The 23239-nt window shown below is 39.2% G+C and overlaps 1 protein-coding gene across 1 annotated transcript in view; it reads right to left on the reverse strand.

Moving 5' to 3' along the window:
• Positions 1–2516: 2516 nt before the first annotated feature.
• itga1 (integrin, alpha 1) overlaps positions 2517–23239 on the reverse strand; it is a 39099-nt gene continuing 18376 nt past the window's right edge. The window contains exons 7-30 of the mRNA XM_036528982.1: positions 21422–21570; positions 20715–20865; positions 20390–20564; positions 19261–19334; positions 17635–17779; positions 16952–17094; positions 16710–16853; positions 16150–16416; positions 15613–15743; positions 13566–13732; positions 12883–13019; positions 10889–10999; positions 10074–10150; positions 9045–9171; positions 8747–8824; positions 8572–8648; positions 7884–7973; positions 7339–7447; positions 7034–7147; positions 6357–6461; positions 6050–6154; positions 5668–5763; positions 5407–5520; positions 2517–5240 (exon numbers count right to left, since the gene is read on the reverse strand). Of these exons, the coding sequence (XP_036384875.1) occupies positions 5181–5240; positions 5407–5520; positions 5668–5763; positions 6050–6154; positions 6357–6461; positions 7034–7147; positions 7339–7447; positions 7884–7973; positions 8572–8648; positions 8747–8824; positions 9045–9171; positions 10074–10150; positions 10889–10999; positions 12883–13019; positions 13566–13732; positions 15613–15743; positions 16150–16416; positions 16710–16853; positions 16952–17094; positions 17635–17779; positions 19261–19334; positions 20390–20564; positions 20715–20865; positions 21422–21570 (2946 nt within the window). The 3' untranslated portion in view covers positions 2517–5180. The remainder of the gene's footprint in view (positions 5241–5406; positions 5521–5667; positions 5764–6049; positions 6155–6356; positions 6462–7033; positions 7148–7338; positions 7448–7883; positions 7974–8571; positions 8649–8746; positions 8825–9044; positions 9172–10073; positions 10151–10888; positions 11000–12882; positions 13020–13565; positions 13733–15612; positions 15744–16149; positions 16417–16709; positions 16854–16951; positions 17095–17634; positions 17780–19260; positions 19335–20389; positions 20565–20714; positions 20866–21421; positions 21571–23239) is intronic.

Below are 23239 nucleotides of genomic sequence, written 5' to 3' on the forward strand. Positions count from 1 at the left end.
CATACACCTCTCAAGCCTCCTCCAGCTCCTAGCTTTAGCTTACATTTTCAAGTCTAACTGTTTATCTTACTATTCTAAAAACATTTCCTCTTCCTAAGAATGAAACTAGAATTTCTGTCAGAAGAGTGCATACCTTCCACTAGCTGTCACACATTGCTATCATTTCAGTGAGATACAAATCCTAAAATGACTTTTTCAGTTATCCGGTTCATAGAGACCAGACGGGCAAACAGACAGGCACACACATATTGTGTAAGCTCCAGTCCCCCTACTGGTGGCAGAAGTAATGACAGTGTTACTTCAATCTCCTCAGATATTTTGATTGAAGTTATGAAGTTTGATGAAGTTAGCATGCATAATGATGAACTCCAAAATCATCACTGCAGTCTGAGATCCTTTTCTGGTAAATGATAACCTTGACTCCATTGTACAGATTGCACAGAGTGAATTCTTATGGAAATACTACTAATGTATCAATTACTTTAATTTGTCTCAACGGTCAATTGTTCGATAAAATCACTATAAGATGGTGGTGAAAGAGACACTCCAGAGTAATTCTAAAGAAATTAAAGTTTTTCAAGATTGTCTAATTTTGAATGATTTACATTTGTATGAAACTTGTTTTTCATCATGTTTGCCGTACCGATATCATTACTGTGAGGACTGTCTAGCCGCACCATCTACTGGATCTGAAATTACAGTTGTGACTGGGAGAGCTAATGAGTCACGAATCATGCCTTAGATCAGTTAAATAACTGGACTCTGGATTTCAGACTGTGCATAGTACTACAGACTGTGTCCATAATAAGGCAGGGCACTGCTGCTGTACACTTATATAAAATACTTTGCCTCAGTTCTTCTTCATGACAAACACATTTTTGAGCTGCTCTGGATAATATCTCTGAGAATGCTCTGAGAATATCAATTATGTTGAGTATTGTGAGTGAAGTTGTTGTGTGACTCATTCTGTAAATTGTCTCATACTGTATAAATGATCAGTCGATCAAAATGTTCACAACCAATTGGAATTAATGTAAAAACTCTCTGACGGTCAATTATGTCACATTGAAATCTAATTCTATAGACCTACATCACTTTTATATTTTATAAATAAACATTAAAAACTGTCAGTTATTTGTTTGAAAAAAGTCAATTAGACAGCAACACTTTTACAGTAGTGTCAATGATACTGGATTTCCTGACATTAATAACAACTTATATCACTTTTATTTGTAACTAACAGTTAAAAAAATGTAATAAACAATGGCAGAGGTTTTGTATTTCAGTACCCTGAGTTTTCTTCAGTCTGCAGTAACCAGCTGAGCTGGCTCTGAAAGGAGGTCAAAGAGCTCCAGCCCATAATTAGGTTTTTGATGAAAGGATTAACTGTAATCTGAAAGGCATGAGTATCCAGTCAGCTGCCAGTTTTAAGAGTGCACATTTTTGTGCTCCTGCAACTAGACATCTCTTACTCTCCTCATTGTACCTTGTATAAAAATACTAGGCTGGTATTATTAATCCATACATGTTACTAATAAATTATCAGAACAAAAACTAGAAAGTATCTTTACTGCATAATTACAGTGTGTTCAGATTAAAAAGAAAAAAAAAACAACACAAATATTGTAATGGAAAGAAATGTGAACATTATGAATTGGTTTTACTGTCAAAAATTTCTAATAATTTCTCAATACTGCCCACCTGTGGTGAAATATAATTGCAAAATATTTTCTCCAGTACAGATTAGATTTACAGTTGGTAAAGTTCACTTCTTACTAGTTGGATGCTCAAAAATAATGGCACAAAGCTATTCTGAGCTATATATCTGAGCTCTTGGTTTTACAGAATGTTTTACACAGATCTTAGCCTGTAAATAGATCTGATTTACACACCACATAACTTGAATTCATGCAAATCATTTGTCCATTTAAACACTTGATAAACAAATGGAGTCATGAATAGACTTTACTTTGCACTGAGAGATATTGTCAAGGTTTGTGTTGAACTAGCATCAGTTTAACTGGCATTCTCCATGCAAGTCTACTCAGTCTACTCAGTACTGGGTGAGGGAAGGGCATGCTTCTTATTCAGATGGACCATGATTCATCAGCCCTGCACTGAGTGCATAAGTGTGAGACTTTGACAAGATCCCTGGAGTGGGTGTCTCCCACAGCATAAAGGAGAGGTCTGCAGCTTCCAGGGTCCATAAGCATGTTTGTAATTCAGTGGCCAACAGTCTGCTGCACTATAAAGCAGGTGTGCTCCGCCTTTATGTGCCAGAATCACGCTCAGAGAATGTGACCATACATACCGAATAGATGTAACTGGGAATCAGATATTTCAAAAATAACTTCAGCCTTCAAAAAAAGAACATTTATTTTTTGTACAATTTTCTTGACAGCATGTAAAATGCATTTTTCTCTGTTCTGTTGCATACATACAGTATGTAAAACCAGTGCATTACAAAAAATTTCAAAACAGTGCAGATGACTGATAAAAGTTTGTTTTTGCTGATACACTTGCATCTCCTTTATTTTGATGTGAAACTAAATTTATCTTACACTTTTTTACAGACATTTTTACATGCTCTTTGCACAATGGCAGGTAAAAGCTGATGTTGGCATCTCCTTATATACAACACAATCTCACTGTTAATAAGGACTGTTTGTGCAAATTGTAGACATTTACAGACAACAACCATGGTTAAAATAATAAAAACACACAAAGAACAGAAAAATACTAGCTGGAAAAAAGTAACTCCAGACTAATATACAAAGAAGGTGATATAGAGCTGTGAGTACAATTTTGTTGCCATGATCCAGTGAATATGTGGATATTGCCGTAACATGAGAAGCTGGTGTAAGTGAGGGCTTAGACTGCTTACCTGTGGGTGTTTACCTGGACTACCCATGTCCCTTAATATTGGGGCACCATCCGCTTTAATCAGTGTATTTGTCATTGTATAAGACAGATTTTAACCATATAAACTGAAACATAATTCATCACTGTTATAGTTGGTGGTTTGTGTGTGATGGTTAGCCATGTCATGCTGCCAAATGTAAGTATTATTATGTTTATGTTTTAAAAATGAAAACACTTTCTTTCTATATTAGTCAGTAAGTGAAACAGCAATGTTTGTTGGTTTTAACACAATTGTTTGTGATGTATAATATGCACATAAATATTTTTATTTGATGGAATGAGGAAATTTGTTTTAATAGTAAGATAATATTTATTTCTAGTATTTACCACATTCTGGCAGCCTAGGACATGTTTCTGCTTCACTGACGTATTAACACAAATATGCAAGTAATGAAAAATAACCAAACATTCTTTCCTAATAATTTTCAGTAAAACCTTGGTGCTTTTGCCTCATTGATTGTCAGATACAATGACAAATACAGTGGTTAGATCTGATAAAATCTGATATTTAGCACAAATACGAACATGTGATTTGAAGGTGGTGATGGAGGGTGGTATATGTACTCCTGCTGAGGCCGCAGTCACTCTCCTATGGCGATAACAAAGAACCAAAGAGCTGCAGGAGCATGCTTTCCCAGAGTTCAATCCCACGTCCTAGGAATACAGCCACATAGCCACATGGAACTAAATCTGACTTTTGCTGGATGCCAAATGGATACTAAAGGATGTTTGAATGCATCTTAAATTATGAACACTTCTTTGAAGAACACATGATGGAAATCACCTGAATATCAAATAACAATACTATAAATAATAAAAATACCAAGAAGGAGTTCTGCTGACATATCTCACACATGTCGGATTTAAGTCTGTTTGGAAAAATGAGCTTTTTATCTGTTCTCCATGTTTCACACGTACATTAAAGGATCAAGGGATAATTACCGTATCTCTCAATAACATACCATTGCTATAATTAACACATCATACTTGGCACTAGCCATTAAGGGCCCAATTCAATCTAACAAGGCCATTTGTCCTTAACACTGGGTAGTAAATTCAATGTATTGGTTAGTTGCTTTCGATAAATGTATAAAAATATAAAAAATGTAAAAATGTAACAGTTGTTTTGACTCATTACTCCGTCTTTAAACTGAATAATGGCCTGCTTTTCAGTAGGCCTCCAAGAGGGGAGAAAGCTATTTGCATAGATAAAACATATTTTTGGAAATATGTGTTTTAAGACAAGGCTGGAATTAAATCAAATATTTGATTCTGCTTATTATACATCTTCTTTGGCTAATGTCATTATGCTCCTGAAGAGGATGATTGAAGGCACCAAAAATGCAATTGGTCATTTATGCCTGTCTAATTTAAAATTAGCCATTGGATCAAATTTTGCATTAATTTGGCAGAATCCACAAGAATGATACAATTCAAACAAAATTTTAAAACAACATCAACAACTGTACAATAAAATATTATTGACATGGAAATTTGTTGGCTTAAAAAAGAATTCAACCTGGGCCATTTTTCTCTGAATTTGAATCATTTGGTATCAACATACAACAGTGGAATATTTCAAGTCTGAATTAGGCTTTAACCAATATTTACACATTTTTCTGCATTTAATTATACTGCTGACTTTAGCTATAATTGCACTCCTTACGCATTAACGTACTAACACATGGCTCTGAGACACAATTTAACTGTTGCATCATCTCCACAAGACCTGAGAAATGCTGTATCCAATGAATATCAGAAGTTTTCTCCACATTGCTGGCTTGAAAATGGTTAAATACTTAGTTGATATTTTGTTGCATACATACTAGTACTTATACATACTTACAAACAGTATGTTTCATACCTACAGTCCAAATATTTTTCAGCTTCTCTGTGACGATGAAACAATTTTTGAAAAATAAAATCAATGTTAATATTACAGATATGGCTGCAAGTTGAGGAGCAGTACGTTAAAACATAAGTAGCACTTTACCAGACTGCGTAATGACATTCTTTAATGACAAAATAAAAAAATGTAGTAATTCACATAGTATCAAATTACAGTGTTTTCGGTTTTGTAAAAAAAAAAAAAAAACTAACAGAAGAAAGGTCCAGCTGTGGGCCTCTGACATTGCTGTGTAATGCGTGTGAACTACCCGTGTGCTCGTGCAGACTGTGAGTGCTGGGAGAGCCATGTCGGTGTGACGCTGAAGAGACCTGAGGGAGAGGGGGGCACCAGACCCCGCCGAGCGCGCGCCTCATTCATCCTTCATGTCCTCCTTCATCTCCTCCATTGATTTTCTCTTGAAAAAGCCAGCCTGTCCAAATAAATCAAATTAACCATGTATCTGATGGCACAGTAGCAAAATCCACACTGAAAACTGAATAATTTTTCATTGTAGAGCTTTAGAGATGAAAATGCTGCCATCTGATAAATGTTGTTCTCTCTGACAGTAGTATTAAAAGCAAACATGTAGGACATACCTTCCACAATGCAAAAATGACCAGAGCCAGAATGAGGAGGCCAATAAGAATGCTAACTATGATGATCCACAGGGGGATTCCACCTAGTGACTCTTTGGAAACCGGTATCTTGATCTACGAAAAGAGACACAATAAATTAAGAACATAAAAACATAACATGTCTGTGACTGAGATATAGTCCACTGCATAGTGGTGGTATAGTCACAGTCAGCCATCTGAAAAACACCACTGATAAAGGTTAGGGTGAAGGAGTGCGCGCACCTCTCTGACTTCATTGTCCTTACTCATTACGAAGAGGTCTGGTTCCATGTTCTCTAGTGTGGCAGTGACAGTCATGTACAGACTGGAGAAGTCTGCCTGCAGGGTATTGAATCAATCAAGAGCCATCAATCAATCAATTAAAGATTCTCTTCATCATACTCAATTGACCACCTAACCAATGAACTGACCATCATCAATCAATCATCCATCCAAAAAATAATTAAACAACTAATCTCAAATGTATTAGTTAAGTTTACTTTTACACCAAAACACCAACATGCATATTTTAACAATGACATACAGTATGTGTCAGTGCTCTATTTGTAACTTTGCAAAATGTTTCCAGCTCTGAACTCTAGTTAGGTGTGTTAGTGTGACCTACTCTAATAAAGGTTGGTTTCCACACTCTGAAGGTGACGTTGATCTGGGTAGAAATCTCAGGCTCTATGGTGCAGTGAAAGGAGTCACAGGGAAAATTCTTGCAGTCCTGTGAAAAAAGGAGAAGCCTCTGGAGTACATTGCAGACTGCAGGGTGTGATTTACACACCACAAATAAAAGACACATTCAGGTGGAGGCCTACACAGCACAGATTACTGACACATTCAGATGGAGGTCTGTACCACCTAGGTCACAAATGACCTGATAAAATACAGCATATTAATGACTAATGGGAAATACCAGCTCTTACCACTAGGAAGTTGCTCAGAGTCTCTCTCTGGGGATCAGGGTAGTGCACATTACTCGGGCCGATTTTTAAAGGGTTCGTTAGGGACGATTCTTGGCACTTAACATTCTGTAAGATTAAAAAACGGGAAACAGCAATTTTAATACTACTGATACTACTACTAGTGAATTTAGTGAATTGTGAAGTGAATTTCACTCCACGTCACAGCAAGCATTTTTGATTACACCAATGCTGCCAATAACTGAAGTGAAGCGAACACTCATTTCCCCATTTTGTGTCGCTCGCAATTTTGCCGCGATTAACTCTGCCCATTCACCTCCTGCTATTTACTTTTCATGCATTCACATTGCTCGTAAATTTCGCAGCGCGTTCAGTTAAAATGCAGCTTAATAATAACATTACTGATGAAACATATAGAGCACAAAAAATGAAAACAACACACTCGTTCAGTAACAGAAAGGAAAGGAAAAGAAAGTAATATTAAATAACAGTATCAGTATAAAGGGGTTTGTTAAACAGGATGCAGTCATTTAATCTAAAAAGCTGCATATTTACTGACTGACAGTGGCTTATGTTACAGGAAATGTAATCCCACAGACTTTATCTGGTAAATCTCCCACATAGACCTTGCTCTTAACAGTATTGGGCATCTGTAAGCTGCCTAGAGCAAGAGCACCCACCTTGGAAGCGGTCACGTTCGTCAAGTATAATAAAATGTTCTTCCTATTTAACTTGTACGGAAAAGCGATCTTTAACCCAAGACGTGGAATAGCATGAGTGGCCTCTTTCTCAATCTGTTGAAAAGAAAAATGAACACACTGTAAAGGGTACCCATTTTATTCTTGCAGAACATAACAACACAATGGCTAATCAGACTGGACTAGTGAGACACTCTCTACAGTTTCCCTGCTTCCTGGTGGATGGAAATGATGTTGAATAATTGGCATACCATTTTATACTCAGAAGGAGTCGGAATGAGGCTCACCATGTAAACTATCTTTACTTCATCCCCGATCACGCTGGTGTCATTGAACTCCTTGGGGTATTTCTCTCCTTCTTTCACAATGACATGGTCCTCTTTCATGAATTTACGACTGAAAGAGATTAAGCTTCATATTAAGACCCTTCTTGTCAATGGACTCCAGTCCTAGGAGCCAAAATGGCCCCTTAGCACACTACACCCCTCCCATCAACTGGGCAAGGGCAATACATTCTTTCCCAACATCATGCCGTTATTTATGTTTGCTTTCATATGTCAAATTTAACCATTTCAACATTCTTTCTCTGTGCAAATCAAAACACAGAGAATATGATTTATCTCAGCATTGTGCACAGCCAAACTGGCCAGTAATCTGAGCAGGGACTTTTCTGTTTCCTCTGGTAGTGGATGTGATATAATATTACATGTATGAAAACAAGAAAGGAAATATCCAATGACCATTCAAACTGTTTTACATACACTGCAAACATGTCAATAACTGCATTGCATTTCCATGTTCGTATTGTAATACCACACTATGCAACACTTACGCGTGAAAGCTCAGAGTGGTGTCGTATTTCACTGGAATGGAAATGGCTTTGAAGTTGTCATGGAGAGTGTCGTCCAGTTCGTCACTGTCACTAAGACAACAAAACAAGGTTGTCATTATCCGTTCTGATTTAAATATCAAAATATTTATTCTCAAAATATTTCATAACAGAACACTGTATAAATCAAAAGTGGCACCCAGTGCCGACTTAAAATATAACACTTAAACCTACTAAGTTTTGCTCTCTGCTGATGTCTGTATGTGTGTTGGTAGCTAACTAGCTAGCATGTACGGTAGTGAATTAAAATGTAATTTCCAAAACCAACCTCAACAACAATGTAAACAGAAACTATGAGAAGGTAGCTAGACTGCAAGTTAACTAACTAGTTGTTGAACAACACACAAATACAGAAAGCCCCAGCTCTGCTTTGGCTGGTAGGTAGGTAAGTCACTAGCTAGTTAAAATATTGTTAAATTATAACCATTTAATAATAAATACTTTTTTAATAATAAAAAAATACAACTGGCAGCACAGTAAGTTAGATGTCAATATAAGCAGTAGTTAAATTTTTTTTTAGCAGATAACGTTAATAACCATAAATAATCATAACAATCTAGGCACATTTCACATGCAAAACATAAAATGAAATCCTTTATAATAATATCCAGGTGAGTATTTCTTATCTTACCTTGTGGCAGTTACATTGATTTCAATATCCTTCATAACATGTGAACGGTTAACTTCAAAATAAATCCGGAAGGAGTCCTGTGAAAAGGCAAAGCTCAGAAACTTTAATATACATCACTGGATACATGAGAGGGGGTGAGGTAATCATGAAATTAGTGGCAACAAGGCATTCTTACCCTGTCCCCTGTTTTCAGGAATGGATAGCCAATGGCACATGTTACATTAACTTTGAACTCGCACTCTTTCTCTCTAGGCTGAAAGCAGAATTTGATGAAATGTAATTTCCAAAACCAACAATAACAACAACAACAGAATTAAGGCATTGACAGACAAACAGATTCTTCATTTGCTCTTGATATGGCCTTTTCACTGTCTTTATCTGACACTGTGCTCTCTCACAAGCAAGATGAAGAGAAAAAAGTTATGTAATGAGATGAAGAGAAAAAAGTTATGTAATGAGATCTGTAAGCTTACCTCAACATTCACATAGTTTATGTTCTTAGAGTAAGTCAAGGTAACATTTGTGTTGTAGGCACTGTCTTTGCTGTTTGTGATGTTAACTTCTACATAGAACTTTTCCTGGTTTGTTTTGATGATAAGGCTGAAAAAGAGGGAAATGAAATAATGATCATATTCATTATAGGAAGCACAAAGATATCTATGTTCCCAGGGTCCTATATTCCCAGGGTTCTATGTTCCCCAGTTCAATATTCTGTTAACACACCAGCTAATGCTAACCTTGCGTGTAATGCTAATGTTATTAGTAACCGAAATGCCATTGTTAATACTTATCCACATGCTAATGCTAACCCTACCCTAACCCTAACCCTAAACCAAACCCTAACCCTAACCCGAACTCTGACTCTCACCCAAATTTAAAGGCTAAATCTGACATTAATGCTAATGCTAACCGGAAAGCTAAAGCTAATGCCAACCCTAGAACTACTGCTAAAGCTAACCCTAACCTGAACCTCCATTTGGGCCCTTGGAAGCATTATCCATGTCATATTAAGCAAATACAGAGCTGAGGAACATCTTTTTCAGGTTCTCATCATGTGCTATATAGAGCTGGGGAACATAGGACCCTGGGAGCATAGGACCTTGAGAACATAGGAACCTGGGAACATAGGAATGACCCCTTTCATAATGTAGCAGTAATCATAAACCTGAGGAAAGGAGTGTTGATGGACTCCTTATGATGGACCGATGGCAGTAAAACATAAACATACATCAAAAAACACTCGATTTGCATTGCACTGCTGGAAATGTTCCATTAAATTTATAGCACGTCTTTTGGAATTTTTAAGTCAGCTTTTTAAATGAGTGTATCCTAAATTTTAAAAATACCAGAACAGGATGCTTAATCTAACTGCTAATAACTTCAACCAATCTTATCAAAGAATTACTTTTTTCATGCATGAATGGCAACAGAAAATAATGACAATTGGTGGTGATATTGACATAAATCATATGAAAAATACATTAACATGTATTAAAAATTACCTGGTAATATTTGCTGTAGCCTGAAGATGAAGATCAGTGATACACCTTTCATTGTTCCCACAGTCCACCAGAGGAATCTAAAAGAGATTCATTTAGAATTATCAGCATATACCAATGGGAAATATTTCTGAGGTACTTTCAGAATATCAAAACAGTATTGCTTCAGCCTATGACACCTTTTCCAAAGCAAATAATTACTTTGTGAAAGAATGAATGAAACCTTCATCACAAACATTTATCTCCCTCTAGTGGACACAGTCTGCATTGGGCCAATATAACCACAGGGCTTTAAAAAGGTACTTCCTCTGGTCTGCACTCTTTCTGGTTATTAATATTAATGCTCTGTTGTTACAATGCTTTATCATGTATATGTTAAATACATATTCCAAATTTTATTAATTTAGTTTATTTGTGTTATTAATATTTATGTGTATCTCCTAAATGTGAAAATGCTGCTTATTGGAATTCATGCCACATAACTTCTATTTGACCTTCTGAAAAGGAGGTCAAACAGAACTTGGCATGTTCAGGTGGTGGACATTGGTCTCCTCTACACTCCTCTCGTATTTCTTAGGTACAATAAGCTGCTGAGAGTATAACATGTAATTATTAGCATTAATGATAACAACAGCAGCAACAACATTACCTCTGTGACTAGTACTAATAATACTACTACCAATACCACAAAGAAGCAAGAGACTAAGAACAAGAACACCAGCAACCCTTGGTGAATAAGTCATTTAAGCGTAGAGAATATACAGAGGTTATATAAAAGATGAAAAGCACAAGATGAAGATGAAAATAAGAGATCTTACGGTCTTATTGAGAGAAGTGGGCAAATCTCCATCCAAGACTGGACCCTTTTCCTCATCAGCTAAACCAAACTGCAGAGACACCATGATGGGATCTCTGAAGTCCAGTTTATCCTGCAGGGGCAATCAGAAGCACCATGTAGGCTTGCTTTCCCAGCATTCCCTTCTGCAGGCACACTGAAGGCAGATACTGCTATATACCCCACTGATACCCTGAAAATATCAGAATATCATGCACACTGTGGCTATGGTGGTCAAGATTCAGGAGCTGATCTGGTGCTTGGCACAATACTGAATATCTAACATGTGCTGCAGTGGTGGTCACGTGTTGTGCTGCTTCTCCAGGTTAGCACATGGTAGCCATGCTGTTCTCCAGCTATCTGCCATGGAATGGTCAGTGTAGGATCCTCCACCCCAGTCAGGCTGTGGGTAATTCAGGGCGGCTTGCGCATTCTCCACAGGCTTTGATCAATGTTTGTTCTGTTTTCTATTAAAGCCAACACCCTCGTGTGTAAAATGCTTAAAAAAGCTACTCTCTTCCTACTTGGTGTCATACAGCATGCTTTGTGGGTCAAACACAGTATTTATCTTTACCAAAGAAACTAACACAACTTACTGTGCATCACATAATAGAAGCAGCAAATGGCAATGTAATATAAGTGCAATGTTGTTTGTGTAACTGAATTTAAAATAAAACATTCTGTGAATGTATTTTGTATTGAATGTGAAGCTTGTTGGAGAAGTAATACATATATTTTTTCATTCTATTGATTATCTGAATGCACCCATTCTACTCCAGCTGCAATAAAGAAACTATAAGATTTTGGCTTTTTTTAACATTGATCAGTAAGAATGAAACATTGTGACTGTCAGCTCCGCAGGCAGCTGGTCAGCAGTGAAGCGGGCTGTAAAAGCTAACAGGGGTCACATTTTTAGTCTGAAGGTGAAGAGTGTTGATCGTCTTCAGAGTGTGATAGATTACGTATCTGCCTGTCTAAGCAGGATGTGCAGCGATACAGGGCTTTCAGAGAACTCCCTTCTGCGTGAGGCCTTTTCTGCTACAGGAAGGGAAGACCACATGGAGACTGCGTCAGTGCTACTCTTCTGAGGCTCCTTCATGTCATTATTCATCCAGAAAGAGGAAGCAGCCTGTCACGCTGTGAAGAGCTTCACAAAGGCTTCCACACATTGTATCTCTCAGAGAAAGCTATTCACTCTCATATAGGAGGAAACACAGGCAGGACAAGCCCAATGACCTATCTCTTACATACATAAATACATATACATATGTGCATATACTACTTACATGCATGCATACATGCATACATACTTATTAATATATGTACATACACATATGTGGATGCAGAAAACACATAGACATACAGTGCCATTCAAAAGTTTGGACACACGTGATTAAGATAATAGGAAACATGCATTCAAAGGCATTTTGATCTAAGGAATTATGCTTAAATGCTTGAAATTTGTTTCTTAGACAAATATAAATAGTGAAGTTGATGCCTACGTATGAATAAAATAACTTAAAAAATATTTTTGGCTACTTTGAAGGATCTAAACTATAAGATAGTTTTGATTTGTTAAGATAGTTTTCCATTTCTGCCATTTCATAGTTTTGATGTCTTTACTATTATTCTAAAATGTGGAAAATAGTAAAAATAAAGAAAAACCCTTCTATGAGTAGGTGTGTCCAAATGTTTGACCGGTACTTTGAATGAATGTGTAGATACACATATATGTACATATACGTATGTGGATGCAGGCAACACCACTTACAAACAGACATACATGAATATGTAGATGTACATATATGTATGTCCATGCAGACAGTTCACCTTGCATATCTACATATATACAGACAGGACTGCATATAGTACATGCATACATACAGCAGAGCAGCAGAGGTGATGACATCCTGAACTCTCCCTGCTGTGTGCCATCCCCACAGACTGCCTAAAGGTAATGAGGAATGATTTACTTGCCAACATGTAGAAGTCGTGCTCCTTGCACAGCCGGTCCTGGATGGTGGCCTGAGCCTGCAACTTCCTGTCTGTGATGTTGACGAACAGTCCCCTGGACGCTGCTCTCAGGGAGTCTATTGTCAGACTGTATTTAATGTCTAAAAAAATACACGACGGAGACCATTAGGGATCATACATGAGGCAAACCAATATTCTGAAGACCATCATCAGAGAGTTATGTTATGTCAGGGATATGCTTAGATGAGTTTAAATGAGCATTCCACCCTTCCAATACCAAAACAAGACTCCTGGGAGTTTTTGGTGGAGTGCCTCTTTAAATCTGTGATTTACCCTCAAGGGCCAAAGTAGAGGTGATGCTTTTTGTACTTTTATGTGATTTTTGTACTTTCAACATGAGTAAGATGTATGAGTTTTTTTTCACAACAACAGTCCAATTTAAATGGCTCACTCAGGATCAGGTGGTAAAGCCCTCTGGTACAGGCTGCACCAATGGAGGGAGTCCACTCCTTGCTCAGCTTAGATGAATATGGGAGTAAGAAAAGAAAAATTTGCAGAAAGTCTAACATATCGCTTATAGCTATTGTGCTATTGTGAAGTCAGACATGTGTCTGTGCGCTGTAGGTGAACCTTTTCAGGACTTGTAAATATAACTTGTTAAAAAAAGACCCTGGGAAAACTCTTACCAGTGACTGAGTTTGTCTCCTGATCAGACTTAACGGTGTAGTTGAAGCAGACTCTGGCCTGCACACAGAACCTCTTCCTTCCTGCGATATCGCATTGAGCTTGCTGCATGTTTATTTTATTTGGCTCAAACACCATATCTGCCCTTAGTTCCGCAACATCCCGAGACCTGAATGAAACATCCAAATGAAAGTAGGAAATTAAGAGTTGCACAAACAGGATATCACTAACGACATATGAACATATCAGTGCCAAACATAGTGCTGACATCACACATGCCGGACTATGAATACAATTCAAATACATACCCTGGAGTAAAATTCTGCATATCTAAGTACATGTATCCCTAAGGTGCACTTCCACATATATAATTGCATAAGAGTAACAAAACAAAGCTTCAGGTAAGGGGCTGAGGTGTAACCTCCTGACAAACAAGAGGACGTGCGTGGGATGTGCGAGGCTGTACATACAAGATCATATTGTATTACCACTGTATTATAGCAGCTTTAACTCTTTAGCACCCATATTTGCTGATCCTGTACTTCTAGTTTCCAATAAACCACAGATAGATTGTGTATGATTCTGTAATGCTTTCAAAATTAAAATATTGCACTGCAACAATGAAAGTAAGCTCAGGACATATCAGAAGTTACAACCATTGCTATTAATTGGACTTAATTATTGTGTAACTTCTGAAATCCTGGAGCCAAAGTAAGCTTTCCTTGGTCTCCTCAATGACTGTATATCACCGCAGTCCATGCAGAGCCTACTGCTGGTTTTAATGTACTGTCAACAGCATGAACACTCCCCAGCTGTGCTGCTTCCTTTCCTGTGGATGAGATAGCCAGGAACCGCAGACCTGTCAGTCTGGGTCTTTGGGAAAGGCATAATAGGGAATGAGCCTTACTATGTGGCAGATTATTTCTTTTGTGGGAAAAAAAACACAAAAAGGCAACATCAGTTAATAAATTCTAAATGAATTCATTTCATCAGATGAGTGTCTTGTACTTTCAAATTTGTGCTTTCAGTGTGAGTTGTAATTCCACTGTTCCTGAGGAAGCCTGAGGCTGTTGTGCTTGGGTAGCATCACAGTGATGAGGTTGTTATGTTTACAGTTGCAGTGGTGAGGTTATTGTTTTTATCATCACAGTGGTGAAGGTGTTGTTTTTATCACTGCAGTGGCGAGGTTGTTGTTCTTATTATCGCAGTGGTGAGGTTGTTGTTTTTATCATTGTGTTTATGGGGAATACAAAAACAGGCCTTTGGCAGCTCGAGAGGCAGAGGCCTGCAGTGGTATCTGCTGTGTGAAGGAGCCAGAACAGCGCCCCATTACATCAGTGCAGCTCTGTTCCTCCCATTCTGAGCAGACAGGCTTTTGAATGACTCGGACCTTCCTTCTCGACTCCCAATAGTTTTCCACCCTTAAATCATAATTAATACCCAATACTTTACATTATATTTAGTTGCTTAGCAGATGCTCTTACCCACAGAGACAATTTTTACATGTTATCCATTTATACATCTGGATATTTATTTAGAAAGGTCTCGGTTAGGTACCTTGGTCAAGGGTACAACAGCAGTGCCCCAGTGGGGGATCAGCCCAGGAATCTTAGGGCTATGACCCCTGCTCCTTACTGCCACACAACACTACACACTCATCTTCTCCAGGGCAAACAGGATGATCTGTCTCCAAACTTTAAGGCAGACACTCCCTTGCCACGCAATGATTCTCTGAACAGTAATGAAACCCAGATACACATGCATTTTCAGCCAATAAGAGCTGCTTGGAGGGTGTGGCTACAGGCAGCACCCTCACCCTCCTCTGGCTCCCTCTCACTGGCCTAGCGGTCTGGGGAAGGGAAACCCTCCACTACATTACAGCACGACTGAATTACCAACATGTTTTTCTTGTTTCCCTGAGACGGTCTAAAAGTGACCTCTGAAAAGAGCGCCTGACTGACTGGCAGAGAACCTCAGGGGAAACCCTGGCTTCTGATGCGCGACAAAAAAACTTCCAAAAACAGGAGGAGGGACGGCTGGACTGCTTACCAAAACAGCGAGGCACCCCCGAGGCCTCCAATTGTGACATCAGTAATCCCATCTCCATTTAAGTCCATTATTCCGTGGATCGACTGACCGAAAAACTTCATCTTTTCTCCGTCACCACCCGATGCAATTCTCTGAAAGAACATTCAGCACAGGATCTAAGTTACATTCTCATCTAGGTGGCAGTGTATACTGTATATACACATAACTGCTTTGGTCAAACCCTGTGGAAAACATGTGCACATGTGCAAGATTCAAGACTCCAAACTTGTATCCAAAATTCCAAAGTGATGTAAATGAATGATGTATATAAGTAGTCCCCACCCAGGAGAATGGGAATTCTGGAAGTATGCATGCATGGACAAAAATCTCCTAACCCTAACACTAACTCTAAATATAACACTATCCTTAAATCTAACCCTAACCCTAACTCTTATGATTAATGGATATAAGTGAACACACTCTTTCTGTTCCTGTGTAAAATGTATAAAATGGGAAATGCTGATTAGAGGCCAACAAACCCTGCTTCAGCCTGCTTACCTGCACATACTTCTTCTTCAAAGATTTGCCCTCGCCATGGTAGATGTAGACTGCCCCCCGGTGGTCGTTCTCGAAGGGCGCTCCGATCACCACGTCGCCGTAGCCGTCTAGGTTGAGGTCTGTGACGGCGGCGATGGCCGTGCCGAAGCGCTGGCCGCAGGGCTCGTTTTTGTTGACGGTCTTGCAGGCGCTGTGGGTGTGGGCGTGGCTGGTGCAGCATGGCTGATCGATGGGCTTGAGGGTCATCTCATGCTCCAGAGTGCCATTCTGTGGAGACACGACACAATTCACCTTAGGAGCCATTTATAACCAGGAATATTAATAACATTATCTTCTACTGAACTTCACTTCATGTAAAGATCCGAACTCTGTGTTATAACCATTATCTGATGTTCACGGGGGAACCTACTATCAACTATTCAGAAGTGATTTTTTACCTTGATAGTTATACTTATGTCATTCAGGTTAACACTGTAGAGTATTTAAGTGTGAATTAGACAAACACACTCCTATCACAGAACATAATAATGAAACATATAGACAACACACATAAATAGTACCTCATCAATTCTGTAAACGTATACTTGGCCTTGCTCATCCCGTTCTGAGCCCATATACATTGGAGCCCCAACGAGAAGGATGTCCGTATAAGAGTCGTTGTCAATATCGACGGTCTGAAGAACGCTGCCAAAGTATGAACCGATCTAAAGACAAATGACCCATTGCATGTTAAGTGTATCAGCAGAGACCCATGCGGAGTTTTATCTTAGCTGTTATTAGTATTTCCAGCAATCTACAGCACCTGTTCTCCTTTCAGTATTTGTGTTATTGTAATGTTCCGTCCGTCAAGCCGGTAAACAGTGACTCGACCGCTGTGGTTGTATCGTGGGGCACCAGCGATGTATAGGACTCCACTAGGCGTCGATGCTGATTGCACATCATAACCTGCAACAAAAGAACTTCACATCTGAAATAAACAGCTTTAACTAAAACCAAAGTACATGGACATAAACACAAGTTCATAGACAGAATTTGGTGCCACATGCTGGCATAATAATATCTAAATTTCGTAAGGTGGAGTAATATTCTGTAACGGACTGAGAAATCAAGAAATACTGAATATGCACTGTTTTCCATTTCCATGGATTGAAGAGACCATGCGGCCCGTTGAACCCTAGCCAGTTATTCAGTTTACAGCCATTACTCTAAGCGGAACACTTGCCCAGACATTTAAATGGAACTTCCACATCACTCTATTGTTATCTTACATCAATCCTCCCTCTCTTACTCATAAGGAGCAGAATGCCTCTCAAACCTTAAAAGGCAAATGAGAGGGCAAACACGTCCACCGTTTCAACCACTGGTGTTTACACTTGTTCATCGCACTCTTGCAGGTGTTTATCCTCAGCGGCAGTGTGAACCTGAAATGGGTATTAGTCTGGAGTGGGCACGGGGAGCCAGTGGGCACTGGCCTTCTGGACTTACCGACATACCCCGCGAGGCCCTCGTACCTCTCTACCAAGGGGTTGTGGAACGTATTTTTGTCTGGGATTATAAAATCCTGTCCCACGTGCATCACAACGGTTCCATTCCAGTCGTTGGCGCCGACGGCTCCGAGCATAACCGCCTCCTGCAAAGGCCGGGAGAGACAGCAGAAGTTAGTACCACATCGCAGCTGTAGGGTTGCTGAGAGACGACGGCCATAGCATCTGCAGGACAGTGGTCCCCAAAAAGGTCACTTTCACATGACAGCACCAAGCAGCGGACCGGAAAAGAAGACTTGCAGTTTATATTTATTCCCTTCAGTAACGGGAGGTAGTGACTCGCCTTGACCATGGGAAAACCACTGTGTTTCAGCAAACAAAAAACTCGACTTCAATATCAAATTTCATCATGTTCGCCACTGTCAATATAATACTGAAACGGTTTGCCAATTCTCCATGCCAGATGAATTCTGAAAAAGCATAGCACTCCTCGGTATCAATTACGAAGATATTGCAGTATGTGTACATTTTTTGTCAATGAGCAGAAAAACTACGCACAAAACTACACCATGCAGGGGTCTTTCAGAGGAGGGTGACCATACAGGTTTTCTGTCATCAAATTGTCATATGTAATCTTTTTTCTATTAAAATATGGTTCTGGAAATTCTGACACTTAACATTAATACTTGATTGAGCCAATTAAGAGATAAAGACAAATTAAAACAATGGTTCATTAAAGACAAAATACCACAAAATGCAATGTTCTGATTATATATTCTTATGCACAATGAAAAAATGACCAAAATGTGGAAAAAGGCCATCAATACAGCATTAATAAAGTCTAGATTGTCACATGGCAGTAGATAGATGTCATAATTGACCTAAGAGGGCGAGCTTCCTGTGTCAGAGTGTGAGGCTGCTTTTCACATTGAAAAAAGGATGCAGCTTTTATCAGACCCTCTTTCACAGTCTGTTCATCGATTACATATTTTTTGATGTATGTCATTTAATAAAAGTGCATTGCTGTGGAAGAAATGTAAAGTAGTAACATTGCATTCCATTTGTAGAAGGTAAATCCACAGCCCAGAATGGGAGGGTGGGATGGGTTTCAGTTTCTCACTAAGTCCTGGTGGCGTGAGTGAAAACGGCCAGACTGGTGCCAGGTGTACTGGGTCAGACTGAAACAGGAAGATGGTTTTGATAAAGGCTGATTTGGGGCAAAAGTATTCAAACAACCTCGGCTGGAATAAACGGTGGCTGATGACAAAGAAGTGGTGATTCAGAAAAAAATTATGCTGAAAGAAAAACATGTGTTTATCTAATCATTTAAGGACAGGAAATGCATGATGAAGCATTTATACAGAATCACAGCCCTAGCTTAGAAATGAGCCTCCCTCTTCAGATGCCTGCTTGCTCTGGTCTTCCTATAAATGGCTTTGTATTTCCAGTGCACGGTACAAACCCTCATCATGTGACAATGGGACAATGGGTGTTTAGGCCTGGCATCCTTTCAATGGTGTTGTGTGTGTGTCATCTCATGAATCCCCACACCCATTAGGAGAAAAATCAGAAAACTATGTATGCATATGTACAGACACGTGACTGACAAGAGACAAGTCAAACGTACTTTGGAAGCATGAACACTGAATCCAGCTTGAGCCATCTCCATCTCAAATGAAGCTGTGTCGTTACCTGATGTAGCTGAAAAAAACAAAACAAGTATGCATCTGTCACTCTGTATACATGAACATATATGCATGCACATCATACTGTTATTTCAGCAATTTATGCTCCTCAATCAGTAAATAAAATTTACCTCCAGAAAAAGGAATCTGCAGGGACAGACCTACAGCCACTGCACACCCCATCTCTTATGGAATATCAGGCCACTGCTCCCTCTTTAAGGACTGTCAGGCCACTGCTCCCTCTTTAAGGACTGTCAGGCCACTGCTCCCTCTTTTATGAATGTCAGTTCACTGCTCCCTCCAGTCCGCTGCTTTTTCTTTAGCAGCTCTCTTTTCAGTCTCCTTACATTCTTTCTTTCCAGTGTATATGTGCAGTGTGCAAACACTCACCATAAACATTTACATTTAATAGACTCATGTCTCTCCACTCCCTGCCTTGTGTTAAACAGAGTTACTGTATGGGGTGTATAGAAGTATTATAGAGTCTAGAATAATAAACACGTACAAGCTCTCAAATGGCTCATAGGCAGCTAAGGGGAGGAGAAGCACTCTGACTTCCTGCACCTGGGTTTTGCTCTGGTGCCAGTGTCTGTTCAGCTGTGGCACATGCAACGTGTATGGCAAATAAAATTAAATACTAATGAATTATTTATCTATAGAGATTTAAAGGGAATCATTGATCCATCAGTGTGATTAAATAAATAAATAATGCTGGTTTTACTCAGAAAGCAGAGCCACCTTTATCTGCCACCTTTATCTGCTGTTGGCTTTGGTTTCATCACAGTGCAGTACAGTTTCAGTAAATAACATTTATACAGTAAATATCCAGCTGTATAAATGGATAACATTGTAAAGAACTGTAACCTATGTAAGTCGCTTTGGATAAAAGCGTCTGCCAAATGAATAAATGTAAATGGATAAATGTTTCATAATTTCAGTCTGAGTAACTATTCACCTTGCATCATCAATTGAAAATGAAGAAATCATTTATAATCAGATGGGCCAGGATATTGAGCCAATGGGAGTGAATACAGTATTTGTAATGTCTTAAAGCTGGACATAAAGCCTTACCTTCTAGTGCAAATATCCTGTTTCCCAGCGTTTCAACAATGCTTAACAACGCCAGCTCATCTGACACATTGAAGAAGTGGTCCTCAGTAGGCACGCTTGCTATTGACTTGATCTCGTTAATAAACATTGTCACCTTTTCAATGCTCTTGTTCTGTCTGGTGTAATCTCCAAGTACCTAAAACATGAAGGTTGGTTGAAGTTAACTGACGGTTGATAAAATGATTTAAAAAATGTAAAGAACATGTTAATGACAATCTGTGAACACTGAACAGTTGTGTTGCAGGGACACTGTCTCAGTTGTTTTGTCTGGGCAGTTTTTACATACAGCAATGGAAAACCTCTCAATGCCGTCCTGTTCGCACTGGTCAATGACGGACTTGAGTCTGTAGTTGTCGTGAGACTCCCCATCGGTGACGATCACCATGACTTTCTTCACCCCGCGGCGTGCTCCCCTCTCCTCTGTGAAAGCCTCTTTCCTGTGAAAGACGACTGGCCCATCAGTGGCATTCCCTCTAAGGCTGCATGTGCAGTGAGCTCAATAAACACTCTGTGTCTCAGTGGTCATAATGAAAATGCTAAGTGTTACTTGGAGGTGCAGTAGGTTCAGAGCAGTTCTACCAAACCTGGCCTGGTCCTGTTCTTGGGGTACCACTGCCTTTACATGTAATAAATCAGGCAACTTACTGAACATATTTAGCTTATTCACTTGCTGCATGTATCTGTACAATGAAAAAAGAAGCCTGACTCATTCAGTATCAAGTTTGAAAGTCAAAGAAGCCATGGATATAGGCCATGTCAGCAAAAGAAATCCCTGAAGTTCCAAAATCAAAAGTTCTGTGTGCCTCACTCCTAAGACGGTCTATAATTCACTAAGGAAAACTTGGTCTGGGGAGAGTACTTAGCATATTTGCTCCATATCCAGATGTTGAACAGTAATGGTGGATGCTGTGTGATGCATTATATATACCTCTCTCATAGACCACCACTACACAGAGGAGTTTCTTTAATCAAGTGCTTGGAAATAATGCTTACCTTGCGGTATCAATCCCAAGTGCGGTCATTGTCTTTATCCCTGTTCTCTGCTTTATCTGGCTGGCATGCTCAACCAGGTCCTTAGTGTTGTTGAACTGGCTGAGGTTGAAAACATGACCAACATCGTCCCCATATGACACGATTCCGACCTGACCGAAGACAGCACATCCAGACAGTGAGAATCACAGTGCACTATAAACAGGAGACAGAGTATTCAGTGAGAATCACAGTGTACTATAAACAGGAGACAGAGTATTTAGACAGCGAGAATCACAGTGCACTATAAACAGGAGACAGAGTATTCAGACAGTGAGAATCACAGTGCACTATAAACAGGGGACAGAGCATTCAGTGAGAATCACAGTGTACTATAAACAGGAGACAGAGTATTCAGACAGTGAGAATCACAGTGCACTATAAACAGGGGACAGAGCATTCAGTGAGAATCACAGTGTACTATAAACAGGAGACAGAGTATTCAGACAGTGAGAATCACAGTGCACTATAAACAGGGGACAGAGTATTCAGTGAGAATCACAGTGTACTATAAACAGGAGACAGAGTATTCAGACAGTGAGAGTCACAGTGTACTATAAACAGGAGACAGAGTATTCAGACAGTGAGAATCACAGTGCAGAACAAACGGGAATGAGCACATTCAGACAGTAAGAATCATACCACACTACAAACAGGACACTGCACGGTTAACCCAGACATGCAGACTAAGGGCTTGCGTACATGTGGTGACCAGAATGATTGGATGCTGATGTCACCTGCTTTAAAAGGCCCTGTAATTACTAATCAAACCATGGAATATGTGATGCCCAGTATAAATAGCTCCTAACTAAATGTGCTTGAATTTTCCAGAGACAGACATACAAGTAAAGTCTGTAATTTCACTATTATTTTAAACCGCTGGGAAGTCTCTGGCTATTATTCTGGACTGGGCTATATTGTACAGTACATGCAGTGTTACTGTAGCGTTACTAATATTTATCTGCTTGGCAGATGGCCTTTCCCAGGATGTTACATAGCTTACAATGTACATATGATCTAGTGTACAGATGGATATTATTGCTTATTATTGTTACAAAGTGCAGGAAATTTATTGTTTTTGCCTTGGTTAGTTTCCGGGGTGTATTTAGACTAAGTGCTATTTAGTCAGTAGTTTTGGCTCCCCCCTCTCGGCTGGCTGCTCATGCCCTCACTAACTGGGCAGGCAATTTATTGGGTGTGTCTCGGCTGAGGTGGCAGCCTCATCTCTCAGCCTCGTCATACAAAGACTCAATCCTAAAAAGATAAGCAAGTCTACCTAGGGGAGTCAGTTCACTGAGGGAGGCCCTGTGACTACATATAGCTAAGTTAATATAATTTACTCTGCCCCTTTCCTCCCCTCTCCAACTTCTCATACTCCTCTTTGGTAAAGATTCAAGAGAGGTAGTATTAGTAATGTAATAAGTAACTTCACAAAATAACAGACATTAATAAAAAAAAAAAAAAAAACACTGTCAGTGTATAAGAGAATCTGCCAAATGCTGACTTTTAAATGTAAGTATATGTAAATGTACATGGTAAAGAGAGCATTTCTTGTTTTGAATAATGCCATTAACAAAAAAGCAATGTTGTTTCCATCACATCCATACTAAGATTGATTTACATTTACATTTACATTTATTTATTTAGCAGATGCTTTTATCCAAAGCGATGTACAAAAGTGCATACAGTAAGTATAGCGACAGTATGGGGACAGGATGTGTACAGTTCCACAATGAGACAGTTCTCAGCTGAGAGCAAGGTCTGTTTGAGGACACAGTACTA

The sequence above is a fragment of the Megalops cyprinoides genome, chromosome 5 (genome assembly GCF_013368585.1).
Source record: "Megalops cyprinoides isolate fMegCyp1 chromosome 5, fMegCyp1.pri, whole genome shotgun sequence".
NCBI lineage: Eukaryota > Metazoa > Chordata > Actinopteri > Elopiformes > Megalopidae > Megalops > Megalops cyprinoides.